Source organism: Bombina bombina, chromosome 4 (assembly GCF_027579735.1).
Source record: "Bombina bombina isolate aBomBom1 chromosome 4, aBomBom1.pri, whole genome shotgun sequence".
Taxonomy (NCBI): domain Eukaryota; kingdom Metazoa; phylum Chordata; class Amphibia; order Anura; family Bombinatoridae; genus Bombina; species Bombina bombina.
Genome location: NC_069502.1, coordinates 256,157,363 through 256,182,465, shown reverse-complemented (window position 1 = coordinate 256,182,465; position 25,103 = coordinate 256,157,363). Strand labels below are relative to the sequence as shown.

Sequence of the window (25,103 nt, the reverse complement as noted above, 5' to 3'; positions counted from 1 at the left end):
GTACTTTTGTATTTATTTTAGCTAGGTAGTTAGTAAATAGTTAATAACTATTCTACCTAGTTAAAATAAATACAAACTTGCCTGTAAACTAAAAATAAATCCTAAACTAGCTACAATGTAACTATTAGTTATATTGTAGCTAGCTTAGGGTTTATTTTACAGGTAAGTATTTAGTTTTAAATAGGGATTATTTAGTTAATGACAGGAATTTTTACTTAGATTTCTTTTAATTATATTTAAGTTAGGGCGTGTTAGGGTTAGACTTTGATTTAGGGGTTAATAACTTTATTATAGTGGCGGCAACGTTGGGGGCGGCAGATTAGGGGTTAATAATTGTAGGTAGGTGGCGATGTTAGGGACGGCAGAGTAAGGGTTAATAATATTTAACTAGTGTTTGCGAGGCGGGGGGGTGGCAGTTTAGGGGTTAATATATTTATTATAGTGACGGCGATGTCCGGTTCGGCAGATTAGGGGTTAAAATTTCTCTTTTAGTGTTTGCGATGTGGGAGGGCCTCAGTTTAGGGGTTAATATGTAGTTTATGGGTGTTAGTGTACTGTTTAGCACTTTAGTTAAGAGTTTTATGCTACGGCGTTGTAGTGTAAAACTCTTAACTACTGACTTTAAAATGCGGTACCAGCCTTGACAGGAGAGGGTCTACCGCTCACTTTTTGGCAGACTCGTAATACCGGCGCTATCCAAGTCCCTTTGAAAAAAGAGGATACGCAATTTAGGTAAGTGGATTTGCGGTATTGCCAAGTCTGGCCAAAAAAGTGAGCGGTACACCTGTACCTGCAAGACTCGTAATACCAGCGGGCGTTAAAAGCAGCGTTAGGACCGGCTAACGCTGCTTTTTAAGCCTAACGCAAAACTCATAATCTAGCCGAAAGTTAGTAGCTTACGTTGCAGTAACGTATAGAAAATGTTATAGCATACAATTGGTGTTAAATCACATTACTACTCTCCTTGATGTGTAGACCGCTTCCCCCTTCAGTGTCTCCTCAGACCGCTAATACAAGATGCTTTTATGGATAGGGGCGCAGGACTTCAGGGGTTCCAGTGTGCATTACACCTTTTCAAGTTTCTGAAAAAGGATATATACAATATCCAAAAAAGGAAACAATGCATTAGACTATTGTGGATATCCTTTTTCAGAAAATTGTAAAGGTGGAGTGCACATTGGAATCCCTGAAGACCTGCACCCCTATACATTCAAGTCATATACATACAGCTGATAACTCTAGCTCTATGGGCATTTCTACTATTAGAGCTCTCTATGTCAGAGTTAAGACACTGATTCCTCTCTAGGTATCAGTTCTAGACAAGGTGGGATCCCAAGATGTCAGTAGATAATTTTGAGTCTGAGACAAGTAGACAATAATGTTAGTACTTGCAGGCTATTTATTTTGCTCATGTCATAAGCAGAGCAGCCATAGAATGGCTCATCAGTTATAACACATTTTTCGCAGAGGTCACTACTGAAGCACAATAAAGTGTAATGTATAAGTACAGACATATTAGCTTTTAGTTATTTCCAAGAAAAGTTCTGAAGTTGGAGACCATATTGCATATCAACTGATATGTATTAAATACCCCACTACAGAATTTGTTGCTAAAACAGTTATATGTTGCAGCAAAGATCTTATTATCATCCGTAACAGTTTATTATAACTTTAACTTGGATCGCTGACAGATACTTGCCCTTTTAGAGGTGGGAGGGAAGCTCTTACAAGCCTTTGGCACTTTGCTCTAACTATTAAACTGAGGAAGTGCAGCATCCGACACATACACACTTTAGAAGGGATGCAGCTCTTGAACAATATTTACTATATTAGCTTTGATTTGAACATAATGGTGAAATGTTCAATGCTGGAAATTAGTTCCTCTGAATCCAAAAGGAAATATTTGTGTCATTCCTACCTTCTGCACCCCAGTACTACTGTAGTCATGCTACGATTATATTTATTTGCCATTAGTATTTTTCACTGGTCCCTTTAAAGTGAAGACACCCTTTCAAGCTTGGCTCAAATTCAGCATTGACTCTAAATTGATTGTGTCAGCCTCAATTCACTAAGATGTGTGGCTGCTTTGTGACCTTCTCCTCTCTCTCCATAACACACAATATTCCCTCCAGCTGCACCTCTCTTCTCTCTCTGCTGTTCCAGATTCCCACCTTCCCGAGCAGAATTAACACTTTCTCATAACAGCACTAAATAAACTGTCTGGCTGTTAACAGCCCAGTGGGAGCGGTGCCCTCCCCACAAACACTTTCCCAGGGACGTGTGATCTTTGACTCCCATCCCTTCCCCCATAGCTTCTCTCTCACAGAGAAAGAAACGTCAAGACTTCACACCTTTAAACAGAAATGCTTATATAGTGACACATTTTATTGAACAACGTAAATATTCCCTGCATGGATTTTGCTGTACATGAATGTTTTATATCAGATTGAAATCTTTTGAGTTAATGATTATTTCCAAGTAGTTTTGTGCCATTTAGCCTTATATTAACCTCTTCATCACTGTTGTAACTTTGGACTTTAAAGTCAGTATATGTAGAGTTGTAGCAAGATCATTATGGGGGGGGTAGGTTGACGTGGAGTTTGAAATCTAAAATAACATTGTGGCATTTTCTTGGTGCACAAAGATTTGATGTACTTGGCACACAGATGTTTAAAGTATGTATCAACCCTACTTGGAAATATGTTATAAAATATAGTGTGATATATTGCAGAAAAACGTTTTTTAATACAAAGCAGATATTAGTTTTACAAGCATTAAAATAAGTATAGTTTGATGCAATATGTGTTTTATAAATACTATTATTTTTGTTGCTATAGTATTTGTACTAAAATCATATTAAATGAAAGTGATACACCCATACCTTTTTTTTAAGCAGTGACACAATTTAAAACTTGATGTATAAGTTTTAAGATCTAGAATTTTGAATTATACTAAATTACAGAGGTCAGTTGCAACCTCCATGGTAATGCCTCACAATTACCAAAAAGAAACAGATTTATCAAAGGGAAATGACCCTACTGGCAGCAGGCTTATTCATGTGAGGCTGCAACTGATATTTACAAAGTTGTGGTTTAAACTTCTCAAAAGTGGTGGCTGCGGTGTTGCTTGATCTTCCACCAATGCTGGTTGCAGGTTGTCATAGTGGGCAGACAGGTTCGCTGCCTGGGAACATTGGCTGTCCGGACGATAATAAATCTGTATTAAACGAGATGACATTTTTGCTACATTGACAGGCTACCAAGCTCTTAAAGTCTTCCAGCTCATATTAAGATTTATGAGATCGATAGCCAGGGTAGGCTTGGCAACTTTTAGCTTGGGCATAATGTTAGTCAAGCCCCTGATCTTCCAGTGGTTTTATATGGGCATACAGATCCCATTGTGGTCATTTGGCCCCTATTTCAATGGCCAGTGTAATATTTAATCTCCATTTCACCGTTAACAGCCAAATATGTCTTTCAAGCACCAAAAACTAAAATGGGTTAATGGAGTCCATGTGTGTGTTTTGCAGTTGGATAGAGCGTTGAGTCTGATAAGCATTAAATGGACATGAAACCACAAATTATTTTGTGATTCAGAAAGAGTATTCAATTTGGTTGAAGAAGCAGCAATGCACTATTGGGAAATAGCTGAATGCATTGAGTGAGCCAAAAACATGAGGCATATAGGTGCAGCCACCAATCAGCAGCTCCTGGGCCTACCTAGGTATCTTTTTCAACAAAGTATACAAAGAGAACAAAACAAATAAGATAATTGAAGTACATTTGGAAAGTCTTCTAAAATAACATGTTCTACATGAATCATGAAAGAAAAAATGTTTGTTTCATGTCCCTTTAAACAACCTGAATGCCATTTGTATATGGGCATGATGACCTACTGGACATGTTTGCTCTGTGATTTTTGTCTATTATTTATGAAAAACTTATTTGCCATTTTGACCAGAAGAGCTGTGTGGGAAATGAATTTGCATAAGAAGAAAGTGACCACAAGTTATCTTATCATCGTAAATAGGATTATAGTAGTTCTCACACTGGAAATCTTGCAACTGCTTAGTGTTAAGTTTTAAAATCTCAACAGCAGTTTATATATATTTATATTTTATATATCTATATAAAGATAACATCACAAGATAAGATAATGTAAATTTAGATTATTCGTAAAAAAAAATTTGGACTTATGTTTACTGTAAAAATCTGTGCTAATGATCTTGGTTGCCAGTGAACAAGACAGTTAAATCCCAATCAAACACATGCAATTAGCAATAGAAGTCCCATTTAAGAACATTAAATTACTGTAACTTACAATCATGAAGATGTGAGTATGAAATAAAAAAGATTGCTAAATGCCATTTCTAGATGGTGTGGTCTCCATTGACATGTGTGCATATACATACTGCATTAAACTTCTTTCCCACTCACTACCGAGGGACTTTACAATAGTGAGGAATATAGGTTAAATGAATCTAGACCTTATATTCTTGGTATAATTTGTTGAAAAGTATACCTAGATATGCTCAAGAGCATCAGTGCACTACTAGCTGGTGATTGGTGGCTACACACGTACACCTTTTGTCATTGGCTCACTGGTTGTTTTCATCTAGGTCCCAGTAGTACATTGATGCTCTAGAGCTCACTTAAACTATGTGTTTGACCCCTTTGCACACAGAGAATTTTCTGTTTGCACACTTACATCCCTTTAAATGAGGTTAGGAGATTCCTAGTAGTTGCTTTTATGGTTAACTTCCTTTTTTCTTTAGAAGTTGCAATTAGGGTTTCATTTGACTTGGGGTAGCAGACAGGATAGCAAACAGGGTTAATTAAGATGGTCATGGTTAGGTTCATTTGTAATGTGGGGATTGGTTCTGGAACCCCCAGATGGCTGGTTAAAGTGGTTAGTTATCCCAAGCAATGAGCAGCCACTAAATAGTAGCAGTTAGTATGGTACAGTCCACTTAAATGGAGCAGGTACAAAAAAGTGGTGTTGCTATGTTTTTGCCTAGTGGTTCTACAGCAGCTACTGGATTCCGGAGGATGGGGCAGGAGGGGGCACCCGTTTCAACCATTGTTTTGATGCCAGTAAACCCCTGTTTTTAAAATGATGTTCAGCTCATGTGAACAATCAACATCTCTCTCTAGGATCTTAGCAAACAGTTCTTAAAACTGATAGATCTAACTTAATATATGCGAGATTTGAAAACATACTCTGGGTAACTGCTAAAAGTGATGCATTAACATGAATTTCTTTAATTACATGAATTACTGTAACTTTAATACACTGCTCATTCTCTCCCTGGAGGCAAGTGTTTGGGTGCATGCACCACCATTAATAATAATAATGGCTTAAAGGGTCACTGAACCCAAATTTTTTTCTTTTTGTGATTCAGATAGAGCATGAAATTTTAAGCAACTTTCTAGTTTACTCCTATTATCAATTTTTCTTCATTCTCTTGGTATCTTTATTTGAAATACATGAATGTAAGTTTAGATGCCGGCCCATTTTTTGGGAAACAACCTGGTTTGTCCTTGCTGATTGGTGGATAAATTCATCCACCAATAAAAAAAGTGCTGTCCAGAGTACTAAACCAAAAATAAAAGCTTAGATGCCTTCTTTTTCAAATAAAGATAGCAAGAGAACGAAGAAAAATTGATAATGGGAGTAAATATAAAGTTGCTCTATCTGAATCACGAAAGAAAAACATTTGGGTTCAGTGTCCCTTTAAGCCCTACAGCCTGTTATAGTTCGTTTTGAAAATCAAAACAGCGTGGCTTTGGGCAGTTTGGTAGCTGCAAGAACAAGGTATACTTAATTCAAAATATGCTTAAATGAAACGTGCATATTTACATGCTTTCTTGTAATGTTAAAACTTCACTTTAGTTTCCCTTTTGATATAGGAATATATATATATAGGAACTACCAGTGGTCATGTTACAAGTATAATTTTATTTTACTAAATTGTTGTTTTAACCCATCTGTCTGTGTGCCTATAAGGATTTGCAAAACCAAAACCAAAAATTTGATATTAATTATATGGTTAACTGTAAGTATAGAGGCTTATAGTAAGTGTGTATATCTCAAGATAACATCAGAAATTCAAGGTAAAACAATTTTAGTTAAACCCATCTTGTAAACGTTACCAACGGGCCTAAAAAGGAAACTGCAAATTGTAGTGGAATCACAAGTGCTATATAACTGAACTGAATATAAAGCATTAAACATTGGAAATAAAAGATATTCATATCATATACACACTTTCCTTACAGCTGGAGAAGGCTCATCATTTTAGATCAGAAGACAGTGAGATGCTCTTGGATTTGAGACGTCGCTTTCAGGAAGAGGAGATGGCGTACAAACGCAAACTGTCAGCTTATCAAGACGGGCAGCAGAAACAGGCACAGCTAGTGCAAAGATTGCAATCCAAGGTAGATAACTATGGCCACTTATTTTTTTACAGAAAGAGCTGTATTTCAGGTGGGTTTAATATCTTACGCCTGACTTGGAGCTTTGTGTTTTCTTTGTTTAGTTTGTATTACTTTGTTCAATAACCTGTTTTTAAAAGAGAACTAACAAGCAAACTCTGACTTCAGATTAAAGCCAGTTTGCTTTCTTTATATAATGCAGTCTACTTGCTTCAGAAAAAATAAGATGGTAACATTTTTGAGTTGGCTTAACTGTGTCAGACTTATGCATAAAACACGTTACTTTCACTTCAGAGCGATAGTATTTTTACTTGTCCACTTATCTCTCTGGCATTGATTTATGATACAATTCAGTTTTATCTCTTATGTGTAAATTTCACATACTCCGGTATTTTTAAAGTGTCTAGGAATAACTGATAAACAGCCCTGTAGAAAATGAATACCAAAATAACTTTACAATAAATTTATGGCATTTTCTGTTATATTTGTCTTCAGCACACTCCGCAGACATTCTTAAAACCAGCAACGGTCCAGATCCCTTAGTGATAGATCTGTGGCATAGTGACAGCCCTGTTTCTATCAATAGAGGCAGATAATGCATTGCACTTGAGCCTTTCAAAAGTTGCAAAGCTTCCAAGCAACTGTGGGAGCTTTTATCTTCTATTGGAGCCACTAGAACGCAATAGCACAATTATACAGTGACTGCGGCAATCATACATGCAGCAACCTTATTTTAACCCGTGTTCTAGGGAAAACTACCATGAACTATAATGGAAGCATACAAAATAGTGATCCTACGCTAATAGTAACATGTCATTTAATTAGGCTGATAAACTGGAGCCTCTATAAGAAATGTGCTGTTACTACATTTTTTATAGCACTTCATTGAATATAAATTACTATGTAAAAAAAGATCATACCAGATCATAGATAATACTGGTTGACTTTAGATAATATAGAATAAGTTGATTACTATTTGGTAGACAAGGGGTTAAGAACTGCTGTCCTGAGCAATTAGCATAACACCACCATCTTACTGAAAATCATACCAGGTCCCATCACGAATAGCAGATTATTAGAGATGTAACAGTAATTAGTGGTTATAGAGGATTATGATTTAGTTTTAAGTGGAACTTGATTTATTAACTAAGTTGATAAATGTTGAAACTCTACTAACTAGGCGAAATGTTTATTTGCCGTGTTTTACTTAGCTCTGTTGGTTTCCTTTGCACCCATTCCTTAGGTACTGCAATATAAGAGAAGTTGTGGAGAACAGGAGAAACAGCTTTTGGAAAAAAACACTGAAATTGAGCACCTGAAATCAACAGTAAGTTTGTTATTTTTGCTGCCGCAAAGCCCTCACCTCTCATGTGTCCCTCATTTGCTGTATGTGTGACGTCCAGAACAAAAGCAGTATTGATTTCTGTTTTATTCCTGTGGTCCCCAAAAAAACAGAAAAAAAGCTTGGTACCATAAATAGGGCTATTCATCAAAACAAGTTCTCTGTAATCACTTTTTTTTGAGAGCTTGCAGACATTGCCTTCCATATGTCTGATTTATTATTATACAAATGCCACGTATGTGCCACCATCAGTGGAATATAAGCTGCTTTATCTGTCACATCTACTTTTTATCTCAAGTTTGTACATAGGACTTAGACACCTATTATATGCTTTATACTAAAAGGATATGTGATTCTGATATTGTTTATCTTGTATGTAAAAGACTTAAACATCACATACATTTTATTATAACAGTGCTGTGAGTATTATAAAAACAACTTATTGGGTTCTTTAGAAACATAGATTTTTACCACGTCTAATGGAAGTTTATTTCAAGAATCAACCACCCTTTCAGTGTAGAAGTGCTTCTTCAAATTATTCCTGAACCTACTACCCTTTAGCTTGAGATCATGACCCCTTTTTCTTGAATTCCTCATTTTATAAAAAAAATACAGCCTCAGCTTTACTATACTTGAAAGTTACTATCATATCACCTTATTTCCCTTCTCTACTATTAGCTATATACATTGATCTTCTCCTGGTACGTTTTATTTTTTAGACCATGTACCATTTTGGTAGCCCTCCTTTGAACAGATTCCAGTTTGTTTATATCCTTCTGGAAATATGGCCTCCAGAACTGCACACAATACTCAAGATGAGGCCTAACTAATGGTCTGTAAAGTAGCATAAGAACCTTACTATTTTTGCTGCAAATACCTCTACCAATACAATCAAGCATTCTACTGGCCTTACTCACTGCAATACTACATTGTTGGCAAACTTTTAAATAATCTGAAATAATTATTCTCAAGTTCTCTTTTTGTACAGTCAGTAAAGTGTCATTGAGTCTGTAATTAATGTTTGGATTTTTCTTTCCTAAATGCACAATTTTGCACTTTGCAATATTAAACTTTAGTTTGCAGTCATTTGTCCAATCCTCCATTTTTTTTATATTACTTCTTATTTGGTGCACTTCTCCTGGAACATCAACTCTGTTACAGTTTTTTTGTACCTTTTGCACATAGACATACTTTCCCCTGTAGCCCTTTGTTTGTTCTTCTTTCTAATCACTCATTTGTGGTTAGGGCAGTAAAATATTACACCAAATCTTCTGCACTCCTCTTTTTTGTTCAAAGACAATAAAAACTTTTGCATCATTAAATCATGGTTTTCACCTTATCTTTTTTTTTTTTTTTTGGTACCAAACAACTCTATGAATAAAAAGAATTGTATTGTATATTTTAGTGCACAAAACACTGAAATACTTGTCTTTGTTACTTTCTATCATGCTTGTTAATAACCATGCAGTAGGCTCGTAGGAACAACACTGTTCCCTAGTAATAACAAGCCTGAGAAAACTCTGTAAAGGGACATTCAAGTAATATTTATATATTTGAATCCTGAAAGAAAAATTCAGAGAAAAAGATATTGTAGAAGCCTATAACAAAGTGAAAACCATGGAAAGAAGTTCTCTTCTCCCACCAAAGAAGAACAAAAGAGAACAAACTCTACAAACTCAGAACACCCCCAGGTTTATTACAACTTACAACTGTGCATCAAAACAAATTTAATTTTTTTTAAACAACCACTGGTATCTTCTCAAAAAAGATCCCATCCTGGAAAAAGATCTACCACAGAGACCACTGATTACCTACAAGAAGAATCTGAATTTTAGAAATATACTGGCTTCTACAAAACTAAAATTTATATTAAAAAAAGAGAGAGACAAATCAAGAACTAGTGAAGGGTTTCTATAGGTGTGGGAGAAAAAATTGCGAGTGCTGCAAACGCATTAGCAACAGCAAAACAAATGGATTGTTAACAATAGTGCTAAACAGATTCCTATTCAAACATATATGAATTGTAAATATGAATACGTAGTTTATAAGATTGAATGTACTTGCAAAAAATTGTATATAGGTAGAACTAAAAGAACCCTAAAAACAAGATTGCTAGAACATGTTAAAAATATAGAAGGAGAGACCTCAGAATATGGCCGTAGTACACATTTTGAGGAATTTCACAAAAAGAACCCCAACGAATTTACAATAAAAGCAATTGAACAGATATCAACAACATGGGGATCAGAGAGATTACTACAACTACGAAAAAGAGAAAGATATTGGATTGATTATCTAAATACGAGGGAACCATATGGTGAAATAGAGACATAGATCTGGCAGCTTTCTTATGATAACACTCCCATTGGAAAGACAAATGTATCCTCTCTTTTTTTAACACACTGTTTTGATCATTTTAATATACTGCCTACCCTCTATAAAGACATATGCAGTAAAAAGATGCACTCTAATATAAATATATATATATATATATATATATATATATATATATATATATATATATATATATATATATATCAGTATACTTATATATTTTATTCGTTTTTTTTTTATAAACATTAACATTTCCTAACACCTCTTTTTTTTATATATATATATATTTTTTTTTTGTATATAATAAATATGTTTTTTACCCACAAACTATGTACACTTGTAATACTGAAAATAGATCCTTTCCAAACATCCATTTTTATGAAGCAAGTAAAATATAGTTTTTTTAAATAAACGGATGAAAAACAAAATGGAAGAATTTCTGGTTTCCTGTAATAAAAGGAGACCTAGGATGGAAGTGTATCCTATCTCTGAGTGGTAGCGCTTCCTCCTATCCCTTCATGTTTTTTACACACACACATATATATATATATATATATATATATATATATATATATATATATATATATATATATATATATATATATATTTGACAATTAAACTGCTACATTGCATATATCTGGTTATAACATACATTGCAGTCATTGGACACATCATTTAAACCTTTTTAAAAGTGATTTAAAGGGTTATGGTCTATGATCAGGTGCTGTACTTGGAATGGCTCAAAGGTGTGTATTTCAGTGTGTATTTGTATGTGTGTATCATGTTCCGGTGTACATGTGCTCAGGACACAGACCCTCGGGGCAGTGGTAGGGATTTGGAGACACCGACCCCTGACCCGGGGAAGAGTAGACTGGTAGAAGATTGACTCATAGATGCAAACTAAGGTTTGTTGCAGGTTCACAGTATATAATATTATATAGAGCTGTATGTCAGTAATAAGCAGAGCAGCACATGTGATAGACAAGTTGCAAGTTTAAGGCATTAATTGCTGTTTGTGCATATAATGGAGAATGACATGAAAGCTTTTAACTGAACAAATAGATTCAGAGTTCTGAATATATTAACATATGTGGCGGAGGATATTTCAGCTATGACAACTTGTAGCAGAGAATAGTTATAAAGTTCTGAGTAAGATGCTGTTGTAGTAATTAGAGAGTGATGATAACCAAATGCATACTTGTAATTTATAATAAAGTTCAGAGTTTGTTAAGTGGCAGTGTCCAGGAAACAAAAATGTAATTATTTGGATACTTGCGATTAGATGATTTTAAGCATAGGTAAAAGGAAAGGCTGTAGCTTGAATAAGTTGGTAAAATCCATGTAGGAACAGTCACAGACCTTTGTTGTTCAGGAACACAACTTCAAAGTTAATGCAATGCACATTAGGCCTGAGAAGACTTAAAAAGAGGCTGAGGGAATCAGGTGCATGAATGATTAATTAGGCAGGTAAGTTGAATGCAAATACTGCCCAAACCAGCATGATTGTCAGAAGCAGGGAAGGCAGTCTTAAAGGGACAGTGATATCAGGCTGGGATATGTTACAGTGTGTGTGTATGTATATATATATATATATATACATGTCTGTGTGTATGTATATATGTGCATGTATGTACATATGTATCTTTGCAGTATTTTAAACATGTATTTCAGTAGAAAACCATAGTTTCAGAGTAAGTGAAGAACTCCGCTATTTGAACTTCAGTTTAGCCCACCGCCTACTTAGCACACCATTGGCTTATTGCTCAAGCAATAGCTGACATGAGTTATTCAGCGTACCCCCACCTATTTTGTGAGGGATTTAGTGCACCTGTGCTATCCAGCATCCAAATGATAGTGTGCCCTAGACTTTCACTCGAACGCTAATATTATTTTCAACTTGTAATATAAGAGCAAAAATAAAAGCATTGTTGATTTAATTTTAGAGATGTTAGCACACAATAGCGCTAATATTTTGTGCTCCACTTATAATCGAGCCCACAATGTGATGGCAGTTGCCTATATTCCTAAAGACCCTATCTCTCTCTGAATAGGAATTAAACTCTTTTATAGCATTTGCTGTTTCTGCATTTTCTGGAAAGTTGTTCCATCAAGTACATTTTCAGTAGCAGCAGTGGGTGGAGGGGTTTTGCCATTGTTTGAAAATGTTCATTTTTGGAGTAGGTAACAATTTTTACATCTGATCATGAAATCCCCTTTTTTGTAAATGGTATTTTTAACAACTTATTACGTCAGTTGGAGGGCTGCAACATCCGAGGTGTTGGAAATATTGCCTTATTGACACGTTATGCAGGACATGTTGAGCCAGTGTTTTTAAAATGTTAGGAATGTGAAAAATAGTTTGGAATATTGTGCTTAGCAAGTCTGAATAGGTCCTTCTGTCTTTAAATAACAAGTTTACAAGCAGTGTTTACTATTACATTGAAACATCAAATGCCTGCCCCAACTCTTTTAAACATCACGCTCAACCAGCTGCAGAAACTTCACTGTGTTGCTTATATCCCATCAGTCTGGTCTGTATATCCACCTGTGATAATCACAAATATAGATTAAACGGATATTACAGGGAAAAATCAGAAATAAAAGCTTAGGAGCTGGCCTTTTTTGGTTCAGCACCCTGGATAGCGCTTGCTGATTGGTGACTACATTTAGTCACCAATAAGCTAGCGCTACCCAGGCGCTGAACCTAAAATGGGCTGGCTCCTAAGCTTTCATTCCTGCTTTTCAAATAAAGATACCATGAGAACTAAGAAAAATTTGCTAATAGGAATAAATTAGAAAGTTGCTTAAAATTGCATGCTCTATTTGAATCATAAAAGAAAAAAATTGGTTTAAGTATCCCTTTAATTGCTGACATTTTATAGGAATAAGAGACAAGTATTGAATTTAAAGGAATGGTGGACCCGGCAATGATCAGCAACATATACAGGGTTAGACTAAAAATGAAGTACAATTGATATAGCAGGGTGCATTATCTTTCTCTTGTTAAGTGTATCCAGTCCACGGATCATCCATTACTTATGGGATATTAACTCCTCCCCAACAGGAAGTGCAAGAGGATTCACCCAGCAGAGCTGCTATATAGCTCCTCCCCTAACTGCCATTACCAGTCATTCTCTTGCACCCAACGAATAGATAGGATGTGTGAGAGGACTGTGGTGATTATACTTAGTTTCATACCTTCAATCAAAAGTTTGTTATTTTATAATAGCACCGGAGTGTGTTATTCCTTCTCTGGTAGAATTTGAAGAAGAATCTACCTGAGTTTTTCTATGATTTTAGCCGGAGTAGTTAAGATCATATTGCTGTTTCTCGGCCATCTGAGGAGAGGTAAACTTCAGATCAGGGGACAGCGGGCAGATTAATCTGCAAAGAGGTATGTAGCAGCTTATTATTTTCTGACAATGGAATTGATGAGAAAATTCTGCCATACCGATATAATGTAAACTCAGCCTTAAATGCAGTAGCAGCAACTGGTATCAGGCTGTCATGTATGTATATTTTACACTTCAGTATTCTGGGGAATGGCACTTCACTGGAATTATACTGTATGCATAAAACTTTAGCCTAATTTGCAGGGACTAGCAACAGGCTTTTTAATAACACTCAATTTATTAATGTTAAACGTTTTTTGCTGGCATGTAAAATCGTTTAATTTTCTGAGGTACTGGGTGAAAAAATGTTTTGGGCACTATTTTTTTCCACTTGGCAGTCGTTTTATTTAATTTATGACAGTTTACTGATCTCTCTCACTGTTATGTGTGAGGGGGAGGGGCCTTTTTTGGCTCTTTTGCTATGCATCAAAAAATTCAGTCAGAAGTTTATTGTCTTCCCTGCATGATCCGGTTCATCTCTACAGAACTCAGGGGTCTTCAAAACTTGTTTTGAGGGAGGTAATCACTCACAGCAGAGCTGTGAGATTGTAGTTGACTGTGATAAAAAAAAAAACGTTTATTTCTGTATTTTTTTTTTTTTTTTTTCTGCTATCAGGGTTAGTTATCCTTTGCTAATGGGAGCAATCCTTTGCTAAAATTGTGTTTTTTTCAAAGATTTGATGCTATAACTTTTCAGTTTATTAATTTTCAACTGTCATAACTTTTTCTGTGCTTCTTATAGGCACAGTACGTTTTCATATTATAGTAAATTACTTGAAAAGTATTTCCAAGTTGCTAGTTTATTTGCTAGTGTGTTAAACATGTCTGATTCAGAGGAAGATATCTGTGCTATATGTGCTAAAGCCAAAGTGGAGCCCAATAGAAATTTATGTACTAACTGTATTGATGCTACTTTAAATAAAAGTCAATCTGTACAAATTGAACATATTTCACCAAACAACGAGGGGAGAGTTATGCCGACTAACTCGCCTCACGTGTCAGTACCTGCATCTCCCGCTCGGGAGGTGCGTGATATTGTAGCGCCGAGTACATCTGGGCGGCCATTACAAATCACATTACAGGATATGGCTACTGTTATGACTGAAGTTTTGGCTAAATTACCAGAACTAAGAGGTAAGCGTGATCACTCTGGGGTGAGAACAGAGTGCGCTGATAATATTAGGGCCATGTCAGACACTGCGTCACAATTTGCAGAACATGAGGACGGAGAGCTTCATTCTGCGGGTGACGGTTCTGATCCAAACAAACTGGATTCAGATATTTCAAATTTTAAATTGAAGCTGGAAAACCTCCGTGTATTACTAGGGGAGGTGTTAGCGGCTCTGAATGATTGTAACACAGTTGCAATACCAGAGAAAATGTGTAGGTTGGATAAATATTTTGCGGTACCGGCGAGTACTGACGTTTTTCCTATACCTAAGAGACTTACTGAAATTGTTACTAAGGAGTGGGATAGACCCGGTGTGCCGTTCTCACCCCCTCCGATATTTAGAAAGATGTTTCCAATAGACGCCACCACACGGGACTTATGGCAAACGGTCCCTAAGGTGGAGGGAGCAGTTTCTACTTTAGCTAAGCGTACCACTATCCCGGTGGAGGATAGCTGTGCCTTTTCAGATCCAATGGATAAAAAGTTAGAGGGTTACCTTAAGAAAATGTTTGTTCAACAAGGTTTTATATTGCAACCTCTTGCATGCATTGCGCCTGTCACGGCTGCAGCAGCATTTTGGTTTGAGTCTCTGGAAGAGACACTTGAATCAGCTCCATTAGATGAGATTACACACAAGCTTAATGCCCTTAAGTTAGCTAACTCATTTATTTCAGATGCCGTAGTACATTTAACTAAACTTACGGCTAAGAATTCCGGATTCGCCATTCAGGCACGCAGAGCACTGTGGCTAAAATCCTGGTCAGCTGACGTTACTTCTAAATCTAAATTGCTTAATATACCTTTCAAAGGGCAGACCTTATTCGGGCCCGGGTTGAAAGAAATTATCGCTGACATTACAGGAGGTAAAGGCCATGCCCTGCCTCAAGACAGAGCCAAACCTAAGGCTAGACAGTCTAATTTTCGTTCCTTTCGTAATTTCAAAGCAGGAGCAGCATCAACTTCCTCTGCACCAAAACAGGAAGGAGCTGTTGCTCGCTACAGACAAGGCTGGAGACCTAACCAGTCCTGGAACAAGGGCAAGCAGGCCAGGAAACCTGCTGCTGCCCCTAAGACAGCATGAATCGAGGGCCCCCGATCCGGGAACGGATCTAGTGGGGGGCAGACTTTCTCTCTTCGCCCAGGCTTGGGCAAGAGATGTCCAGGATCCCTGGGCGTTAGAGATCATATCTCAGGGATACCTTCTAGACTTCAAATTCTCTCCCCCAAGAGGGAGATTTCATCTGTCAAGGTTGTCAACAAACCAAATAAAGAAAGAGGCGTTTCTACGCTGCGTACAAGATCTTTTATTAATGGGAGTGATCCATCCGGTTCCGCGGTCGGAACAAGGACAAGGGTTTTACTCAAATCTGTTTGTGGTTCCCAAAAAAGAGGGAACTTTCAGGCCAATCTTGGATTTAAAGATCCTAAACAAATTCCTAAGAGTTCCATCGTTCAAAATGGAAACTATTCGGACAATTTTACCCATGATCCAAAAGGGTCAGTACATGACCACAGTGGATTTAAAGGATGCTTACCTTCACATACCGATTCACAAAGATCATTACCGGTATCTAAGGTTTGCCTTTCTAGACAGGCATTACCAGTTTGTAGCTCTTCCATTCGGATTGGCTACGGCTCCGAGAATCTTCACAAAGGTTCTGGGTGCTCTTCTGGCGGTACTAAGACCGCGAGGAATTGCGGTAGCTCCGTACCTAGACGACATTCTGATACAAGCTTCAAGCTTTCAAACTGCCAAGTCTCATACAGAGTTAGTACTGGCATTTCTAAGGTCGCATGGATGGAAGGTGAACGAAAAGAAGAGTTCTCTCTTTCCACTCACAAGAGTTCCCTTCTTGGGGACTCTTATAGATTCTGTAGAAATGAAGATTTACCTGACAGAAGACAGGTTAACAAAGCTTCAAAATGCATGCCGTGTCCTTCATTCCATTCAACAACCGTCAGTAGCTCAATGCATGGAGGTGATCGGCTTAATGGTAGCAGCAATGGACATAGTACCCTTTGCACGCCTACATCTCAGACCGCTGCAATTGTGCATGCTAAGTCAGTGGAATGGGGATTACTCAGACTTGTCCCCTACTCTGAATCTGGATCAAGAGACCAGAAATTCTCTTCTATGGTGGCTTTCTCGGCCACATCTGTCCAGGGGGATGCCATTCAGCAGGCCGGACTGGACAATTGTAACAACAGACGCCAGCCTACTAGGTTGGGGCGCTGTCTGGAATTCTCTGAAGGCTCAGGGACAATGGAATCAGGAGGAGAGTCTCCTACCAATAAACATTCTGGAATTGAGAGCAGTTCTCAATGCCCTTCTGGCTTGGCCCCAGTTAACAACTCGGGGGTTCATCAGGTTTCAGTCGGACAACATCACGACTGTAGCTTACATCAACCATCAGGGAGGGACAAGAAGCTCCCTAGCAATGATGGAAGTATCAAAGATAATTCGCTGGGCAGAGTCTCACTCTTGCCACCTGTCAGCAATCCACATCCCGGGAGTGGAGAACTGGGAGGCGGATTTCTTAAGTCGTCAGACTTTTCATCCGGGGGAGTGGGAACTTCATCCGGAGGTCTTTGCCCAAATACTTCGACGTTGGGGCAAACCAGAGATAGATCTCATGGCGTCTCGACAGAACGCCAAGCTTCCTCGTTACGGGTCCAGATCCAGGGATCCGGGAGCGGTTCTGATAGATGCTTTGACAGCACCTTGGACCTTCGGGATGGCTTATGTGTTTCCACCCTTCCCGATGCTTCCTCGATTGATTGCCAGAATCAAACAGGAGAGAGCATCAGTGATTCTAATAGCGCCTGCATGGCCACGCAGGACTTGGTATGCAGATCTAGTGGACATGTCATCCTGTCCACCTTGGTCGCTACCTCTGAAACAGGACCTTCTGATCCAGGGTCCCTTCAAACATCAAAATCTAATTTCTCTGAAGCTGACTGCTTGGAAATTGAACGCTTGATTTTATCAAAACGTGGTTTTTCTGAGTCAGTTATTGATACCTTAATACAGGCTAGGAAGCCTGTTACCAGAAAGATTTACCATAAGATATGGCGCAAATACTTATATTGGTGCGAATCCAAGAGTTACTCATGGAGTAAGGTTAGGATTCCGAGGATATTGTCTTTTCTACAAGAAGGTTTAGAAAAGGGTTTATCCGCTAGTTCCTTAAAGGGACAGATTTCAGCTCTGTCCATTCTGTTACACAAACGTCTGTCAGAAGTTCCGGACGTTCAAGCTTTTTGTCAGGCTTTAGCTAGGATCAAGCCTGTGTTTAAAACTGTTGCTCCACCATGGAGTTTGAACTTAGTTCTTAATGTTTTACAGGGGGTTCCGTTTGAACCCCTTCATTCCATTGATATCAAGTTGTTATCTTGGAAAGTTCTGTTTTTAATGGCGATTTCCTCGGCTCGAAGAGTCTCTGAGTTATCTGCCTTACATTGTGATTCTCCTTATCTGATTTTTCATTCAGACAAGGTAGTTCTGCGTACTAAACCTGGGTTCCTACCTAAGGTGGTCACTAACAGGAATATCAATCAAGAGATTGTGGTTCCATCTTTGTGTCCTAATCCTTCTTCGAAAAAGGAACGTCTGCTACACAATCTAGATGTAGTCCGTGCCCTGAAATTTTATCTACAGGCAACTAAGGATTTTCGACAAACGTCTTCCCTGTTTGTCGTTTATTCTGGTCAGAGGAGAGGTCAAAAAGCTTCGGCTACCTCTCTCTCCTTTTGGCTTCGTAGCATAATACGGTTAGCCTATGAGACTGCTGGACAGCAGCCTCCTGAAAGAATTACAGCACATTCTACTAGAGCTGTGGCTTCCACTTGGGCCTTTAAGAATGAGGCTTCTGTTGAACAGATTTGCAAGGCTGCAACTTGGTCTTCTCTTCATATTTTTTCCAAATTTTACAAATTTGACACTTTTGCTTCTTCGGAGGCTGTTTTTGGGAGAAAGGTTCTTCAGGCAGTGGTTCCTTCCGTATAAAGAGCCTGCCTGTCCCTCCCGTCATCCGTGTACTTTAGCTTTGGTATTGGTATCCCATAAGTAATGGATGATCCGTGGACTGGATACACTTAACAAGAGAAAACATAATTTATGCTTACCTGATAAATTTATTTCTCTTGTAGTGTATCCAGTCCACGGCCCGCCCTGTCACTTTAAGGCAGGTAATTTTTCCATTAAACTACAGTCACCACTGCACCCTATGGTTTTCCTTTCTCTGCATGTTTTCGGTCGAATGACTGGTAATGGCAGTTAGGGGAGGAGCTATATAGCAGCTCTGCTGGGTGAATCCTCTTGCACTTCCTGTTGGGGAGGAGTTAATATCCCATAAGTAATGGATGATCCGTGGACTGGATACACTACAAGAGAAATAAATTTATCAGGTAAGCATAAATTATGTTTTTGTGCAATGTCACACAAAGAATGACGCACAATCTGGCATTACAAGTGGATAGTTAAATATTTTAACCTAAATATCCTAATGCAGGCGAAACTGTTTAGTGCACCCTATACTTTTAATGGATAGTTCAGGGAGTGCTATTACAGTTACGCTCAAAAGCAATACAATAACCCACTGTAAAATGTAGCACTTTTTAAGACCTGAAGTAAACCGTTATTACTAATAGTATAACACAGAATTACACATTACATTTAACGCACCTGCGTTTTTAAGCATGCAAATGTTAGCACACTAGACTATCAATCAAGCGACAAAAAAAATAATAATATCTAGTGATTGAGCTTGTGCAATGTTAACGCACAAAAGTACTAATATTATTTTCTTTTCTCTTACATTCTTGTAGATTCAAAATTAGGTATTAGTTGATACATAGAGGCCGATTTATCAAGGGCCAAATGGCCCCTGATGTCCCTATTTCCGCTCGAGCCTTCAGGCTCGCCGGAAACAGCAGTTATGAAGCAGCGGTCTTAAAACCGCTGCTCCTTAAGTGGTCTGCTGCCTCTGAGGCTGCGGACATCAATCCTATACGATTGGGTTGATTGACACCCCCTGCTAGAGGCCGCGAATCTGCAGGGGCGGCATTGCACAAGCAGTTTACTAGAACTGCTTGTGCAATGTTAAATGCAGACAGCGTATGCTGTCGGCATTCAGCGATGTCTGCATTTAACATTGCACAAGCAGTTCTAGTAAACTGCTTGTGCAATGTCTACAGCGTATCATGTCTGCCAGACTTTGATAAATCGGCCCCCATAATCTTCTGCCTTTTTACATTAAGTTGAAATATTATGGAAGACTTTAGGGGGGTATTACACTTCCTAAAGTTGTCACTTGAGTTTATTTTACCTTTCGGACAAGGAATTGCTTAGGTATTAATCATATTTTAGAAATGTGAAGGTCCTGTTTTTTGTGTGTGTAAATACACAACTCCTGCCAACGCATGTTTGGCTGTGTGTGGACAGGGGGCGGGGATGCAAAGAAGCGCACAGGAGTGTGCAATGGTAAATGTGTGCAGCGGATTTCTGCCGGCCAGAGGAGAATCGGGTGAACAGGGGTGCGAATATGTACGCCCCTTTCTGCCTGTGGATGATAAATTTGCTTGTGCAATGATAAATGCTGACAGCGTATGCTGTCGGCATTTATCGATGTCTGGTGGACATGATCGTTACAGCCGTTCATGTCCGCCAGACACATGATAAATCGCCCCCACAGAATTGAAATTTTAACTTTTTTTAGTGCTAGGTTATATTCATTATAACATTAATTCTCAAACTGCACTGAAAAACATTTATGTTAGTAGATGAATTGAAAATGTTCCGAATGTGTCATGGGTGGTCACTGTAATACAATAATTAACCCATGGACAGCACATTACTTATTGCTTTTGAATTCTCTCACAGTTGCAGTCACGTTTGGACTCTGCAGAGTCTTCATTGCAGAGACGAGATCAGGATCATAGTTCAGAGCTACAGAAAGCTCTTGCCAGACTGGAAGAAGAAAAACAAAGGTATATTCTTTTTTTAAATGTTATTACTTTTTTATTTTCCTGTCATAGAAAACTTACAACTCCCCCCCCCCCCAAGATAACATTGCTAGTGTTCTCCCCGTACCTATTTAATGGCATACCCCGTGTGATTTTACTGATTACCTAAAATGTTAGCCAATATTAAGCTAAAATTAACTAATATTAAATTGTTTTAATGTTTGTTGCACAAATTATTATTAAATCAATGTATGTTAAATTATGCATATATTATGTGCTTTTTGATAGCTTAAGTAACATTTAAATAACAGAAAAAGTTTTATTTCAAAGTATTACACTGCCCTCACCTAACTACTTCATAATGCCACACGGCTGGCAAAGCTTTCTGTGGAGAACACTGATTGCAATTAAATACTACAGAATGCCCTGTTACAGATGCTGAGTTTTACCCCAGTACCATGGATAAAAAGATCAGCCCATATCTAGGGGAAAATAACATAAGTTAGTCTGACAAGAATAATTACTATGAGCTTTCTTACAGCTGGTGGAACCAAGCAATGACAGGGTGGACTAGACTCCAGCAGCAAATGAGATAACCACAAAATCCTGATGTTTTTATCAGGATGTTTATTAGCTTGATATAAACTAGAGAAATTGCATAACCCCAATTGATGAGTATATAGATCAGAGAGGATGCATCAAGCTACTGTGGATAGTATTAGAACAAGGGCTTGTAGGGGAGGGATCCCTGGAACCCAATAGTCTTTTCACTTTATTAAAGTAAGAAACAGATAACTAAATTAGCCCCTTCTAGTAAGGATGGGACTTGGGGTTTTCCAGTATCTAATAATAATTTTTCTTAGCACAATTGACTGGATCTTAAAAAATGTATAATGGAATTTACAAGGCAGTTTTATTTTGCCATTTAAGAGGCGCCTTACTGGTGATTTTACTATGGCGCAATTGAGAAGTTTTTCAGTTATCTAATGTTTAAAATACCAATATTTGTAAATGACCTTACATCTCCATCAAATGTGGAGTAGATTTCTTCTCTCCTCACAGCCCATCCAACATCTCTCTGTCATTATTAGGTAAAGCAGAGCCATATTATATATAAATAGATAGATTAAAGAAAAGACACAAAACATGCAGTATTTATTGGAACACATCCTGAAGAATAAAATATAATGACTACATCTGTATTATAACAACTTCATTCCTCACAGTAACAGCAGTCTGGCACAAGCAAACGTGACCTTACGGGAGCAGATGGACCAGATGAAGCAATCCAATGACAAACTGGCTGAGGAACTGAGATACCTGACTTCTGACCTTCGCAGGTCACGAGATGACATAGAGCAGCGGGAATGTGACTGGAGAAAGGAAAGAGAGGTAACTCACGCAGCTTTTCTCCCAGTCACAGCAATGTGTAACGTGTTTTGAAACATTTCTCACACTGTGATTTCTACCTTTGAAAATAGTGACCTGCTTCTTTCATGCTAAACTGTATCTCACTGTAGCAACCTTGTTTCTGCAAACCATATCTCACCACTCTGCCAACCTCATTTCTGCAATCCCGGTTAGTACAGTGAGATACATTTTTGAGCGAAAAAAAGCAACAGCAATTTATGTCATACTGTTAATTTTGATTCTAAACCAAAAACACGCATATATAAAAAACATGTTTACAATAACAAACATAATTAACAATTTTACAGTATAATACACTTAAATCACATTTCTCCAACATAGGTGTGTCCGGTCCACGGCGTCATCCTTACTTGTGGGATATTCTCTTCCCCAACAGGAAATGGCAAAGAGCCCAGCAAAGCTGGTCACATGATCCCTCCTAGGCTCCGCCTACCCCAGTCATTCTCTTTGCCGTTGTACAGGCAACATATTAAGACTGTAGACATTTTCTGGGCTAAATCGATTCATATATTACACATATTTAGCCTTGAGGAATCATTTAATCTGGGTATTTTGGTAAAATAATATCGGCAGGCACTGTTTTAGACACCTTATTCTTTAGGGGCTTTCCCTAATCATAGGCAGAGCCTCATTTTCGCGCCGGTATTGCGCACTTGTTTTTGTGAGGCATGACATGCAGTCGCATGTGTGAGGAGCTCTGATACATAGAAAAGACTTTCTGAAGGCGTCATTTGGTATCGTATTCCCCTTTGGGCTTGGTTGGGTCTCAGCAAAGCAGATACCAGGGACTGTAAAGGGGTTAAAGTTAAAAACGGCTCCGGTTCCGTTATTTTAAGGGTTAAAGCTTCCAAATTTGGTGTGCAATACTTTTAAGGCTTTAAGACACTGTGGTGAAATTTTGGTGAATTTTGAACAATTCCTTCATACTTTTTCGCAATTGCAGTAATAAAGTGTGTTCAGTTTAAAATTTAAAGTGACAGTAACGGTTTTATTTTAAAAGTTTTTTGTACTTTGTTATCAAGTTTATGCCTGTTTAACATGTCTGAACTACCAGATAGACTGTGTTCTGAATGTGGGGAAGCCAGGGTTCCTTCTCATTTAAATAAATGTGATTTATGTGACACTGAAAATGATGCCCAAGATGATTCCTCAAGTGAGGGGAGTAAGCATGGTACTGCATCATTCCCTCCTTCGTCTACACGAGTCTTGCCCACTCAGGAGGCCCCTAGTACATCTAGCGCGCCAATACTCCTTACTATGCAACAATTAACGGCTGTAATGGATAATTCTATCAAAAACATTTTAGCCAAAATGCCCACTTATCAGCGTAAGCGCGACTGCTCTGTTTTAGATACTGAAGAGCATGAGGACGCTGATGATAATGGTTCTGAAATGCCCCTACACCAGTCTGAGGGGGCCAGGGAGGTTTTGTCTGAGGGAGAAATTTCAGATTCAGGGAAAATTTCTCAACAAGCTGAACCCGATGTGATTACATTTAAATTTAAGTTGGAACATCTCCGCGCTCTGCTTAAGGAGGTATTATCCACTCTGGATGATTGTGAGAATTTGATCATCCCAGAGAAACTATGTAAAATGGACAAGTTCCTAGAGGTCCCGGGGCTCCCAGAAGCTTTTCCTATACCCAAGCGGGTGGCGGACATTGTAAATAAAGAATGGGAAAGGCCCGGTATACCTTTCGTCCCTCCCCCCATATTTAAAAAATTGTTTCCTATGGTCGACCCCAGAAAGGACTTATGGCAGACAGTCCCCAAGGTCGAGGGAGCGGTTTCTACTTTAAACAAACGCACCACTATACCCATAGAAGATAGTTGTGCTTTCAAAGATCCTATGGATAAAAAATTAGAAGGTTTGCTTAAAAAGATGTTTGTTCAGCAGGGTTACCTTCTACAACCAATTTCATGCATTGTCCCTGTCACTACAGCAGCGTGTTTCTGGTTCGATGAGCTAGTAAAGGCGATCGATAGTGATTCTCCTCCTTATGAGGAGATTATGGACAGAATCCGTGCTCTCAAATTGGCTAATTCTTTCACCCTAGACGCCACTTTGCAATTGGCTAGGTTAGCGGCAAAGAATTCTGGGTTTGCTATTGTGGCGCGCAGAGCGCTTTGGTTGAAATCTTGGTCAGCTGATGCGTCTTCCAAGAACAAACTCCTTAACATTCCTTTCAAGGGGAAAACGCTGTTTGGCCCTGACTTGAAAGAGATTATCTCTGATATCACTGGGGGTAAGGGCCACGCCCTTCCTCAGGATAGGTCTTTCAAGGCCAAAAATAAACCTAATTTTCATCCCTTTCGTAGAAACGGACCAGCCCCAAGTGCTACGTCCTCTAAGCAAGAGGGTAATACTTCTCAAGCCAAGCCAGCCTGGAGACCAATGCAAGGCTGGAACAAGGGAAAGCAGGCCAAGAAACCTGCCACTGCTACCAAGACAGCATGAAATGTTGGCCCCCGATCCGGGACCGGATCTGGTGGGGGGCAGACTCTCTCTCTTCGCTCAGGCTTGGGCAAGAGATGTTCTGGATCCTTGGGCACTAGAAATAGTCTCCCAAGGTTATCTTCTGGAATTCAAGGGGCTTCCCCCAAGGGGGAGGTTCCACAGGTCTCAATTGTCTTCAGACCACATAAAAAGACAGGCATTCTTACATTGTGTAGAAGACCTGTTAAAAATGGGAGTGATTCATCCTGTTCCATTAGGAGAACAAGGGATGGGGTTCTACTCCAATCTGTTCATAGTTCCCAAAAAAGAGGGAACGTTCAGACCAATCTTAGATCTCAAGATCTTAAACAAGTTTCTCAAGGTTCCATCGTTCAAAATGGAAACCATTCGAACAATTCTTCCTTCCATCCAGGAAGGTCAATTTATGACCACGGTGGATTTAAAGGATGCGTATCTACATATTCCTATCCACAAGGAACATCATCGGTTCCTAAGGTTCGCATTCCTGGACAAGCATTACCAGTTCGTGGCGCTTCCTTTCGGATTAGCCACTGCTCCAAGGATTTTCACAAAGGTAC

General features: G+C 38.5%; 1 protein-coding gene across 1 annotated transcript in view; it reads left to right on the top strand.

Moving 5' to 3' along the window:
• Positions 1-25,103, top strand: part of LOC128657266 (rootletin-like) — a 282,131-nt gene that overhangs the window by 18,360 nt on the left and 238,668 nt on the right. Inside the window, exons 4-7 of the mRNA XM_053711546.1 lie at positions 6,279-6,437; positions 7,678-7,761; positions 20,555-20,661; positions 21,864-22,029. Of these exons, the coding sequence (XP_053567521.1) occupies positions 6,279-6,437; positions 7,678-7,761; positions 20,555-20,661; positions 21,864-22,029 (516 nt within the window). The remainder of the gene's footprint in view (positions 1-6,278; positions 6,438-7,677; positions 7,762-20,554; positions 20,662-21,863; positions 22,030-25,103) is intronic.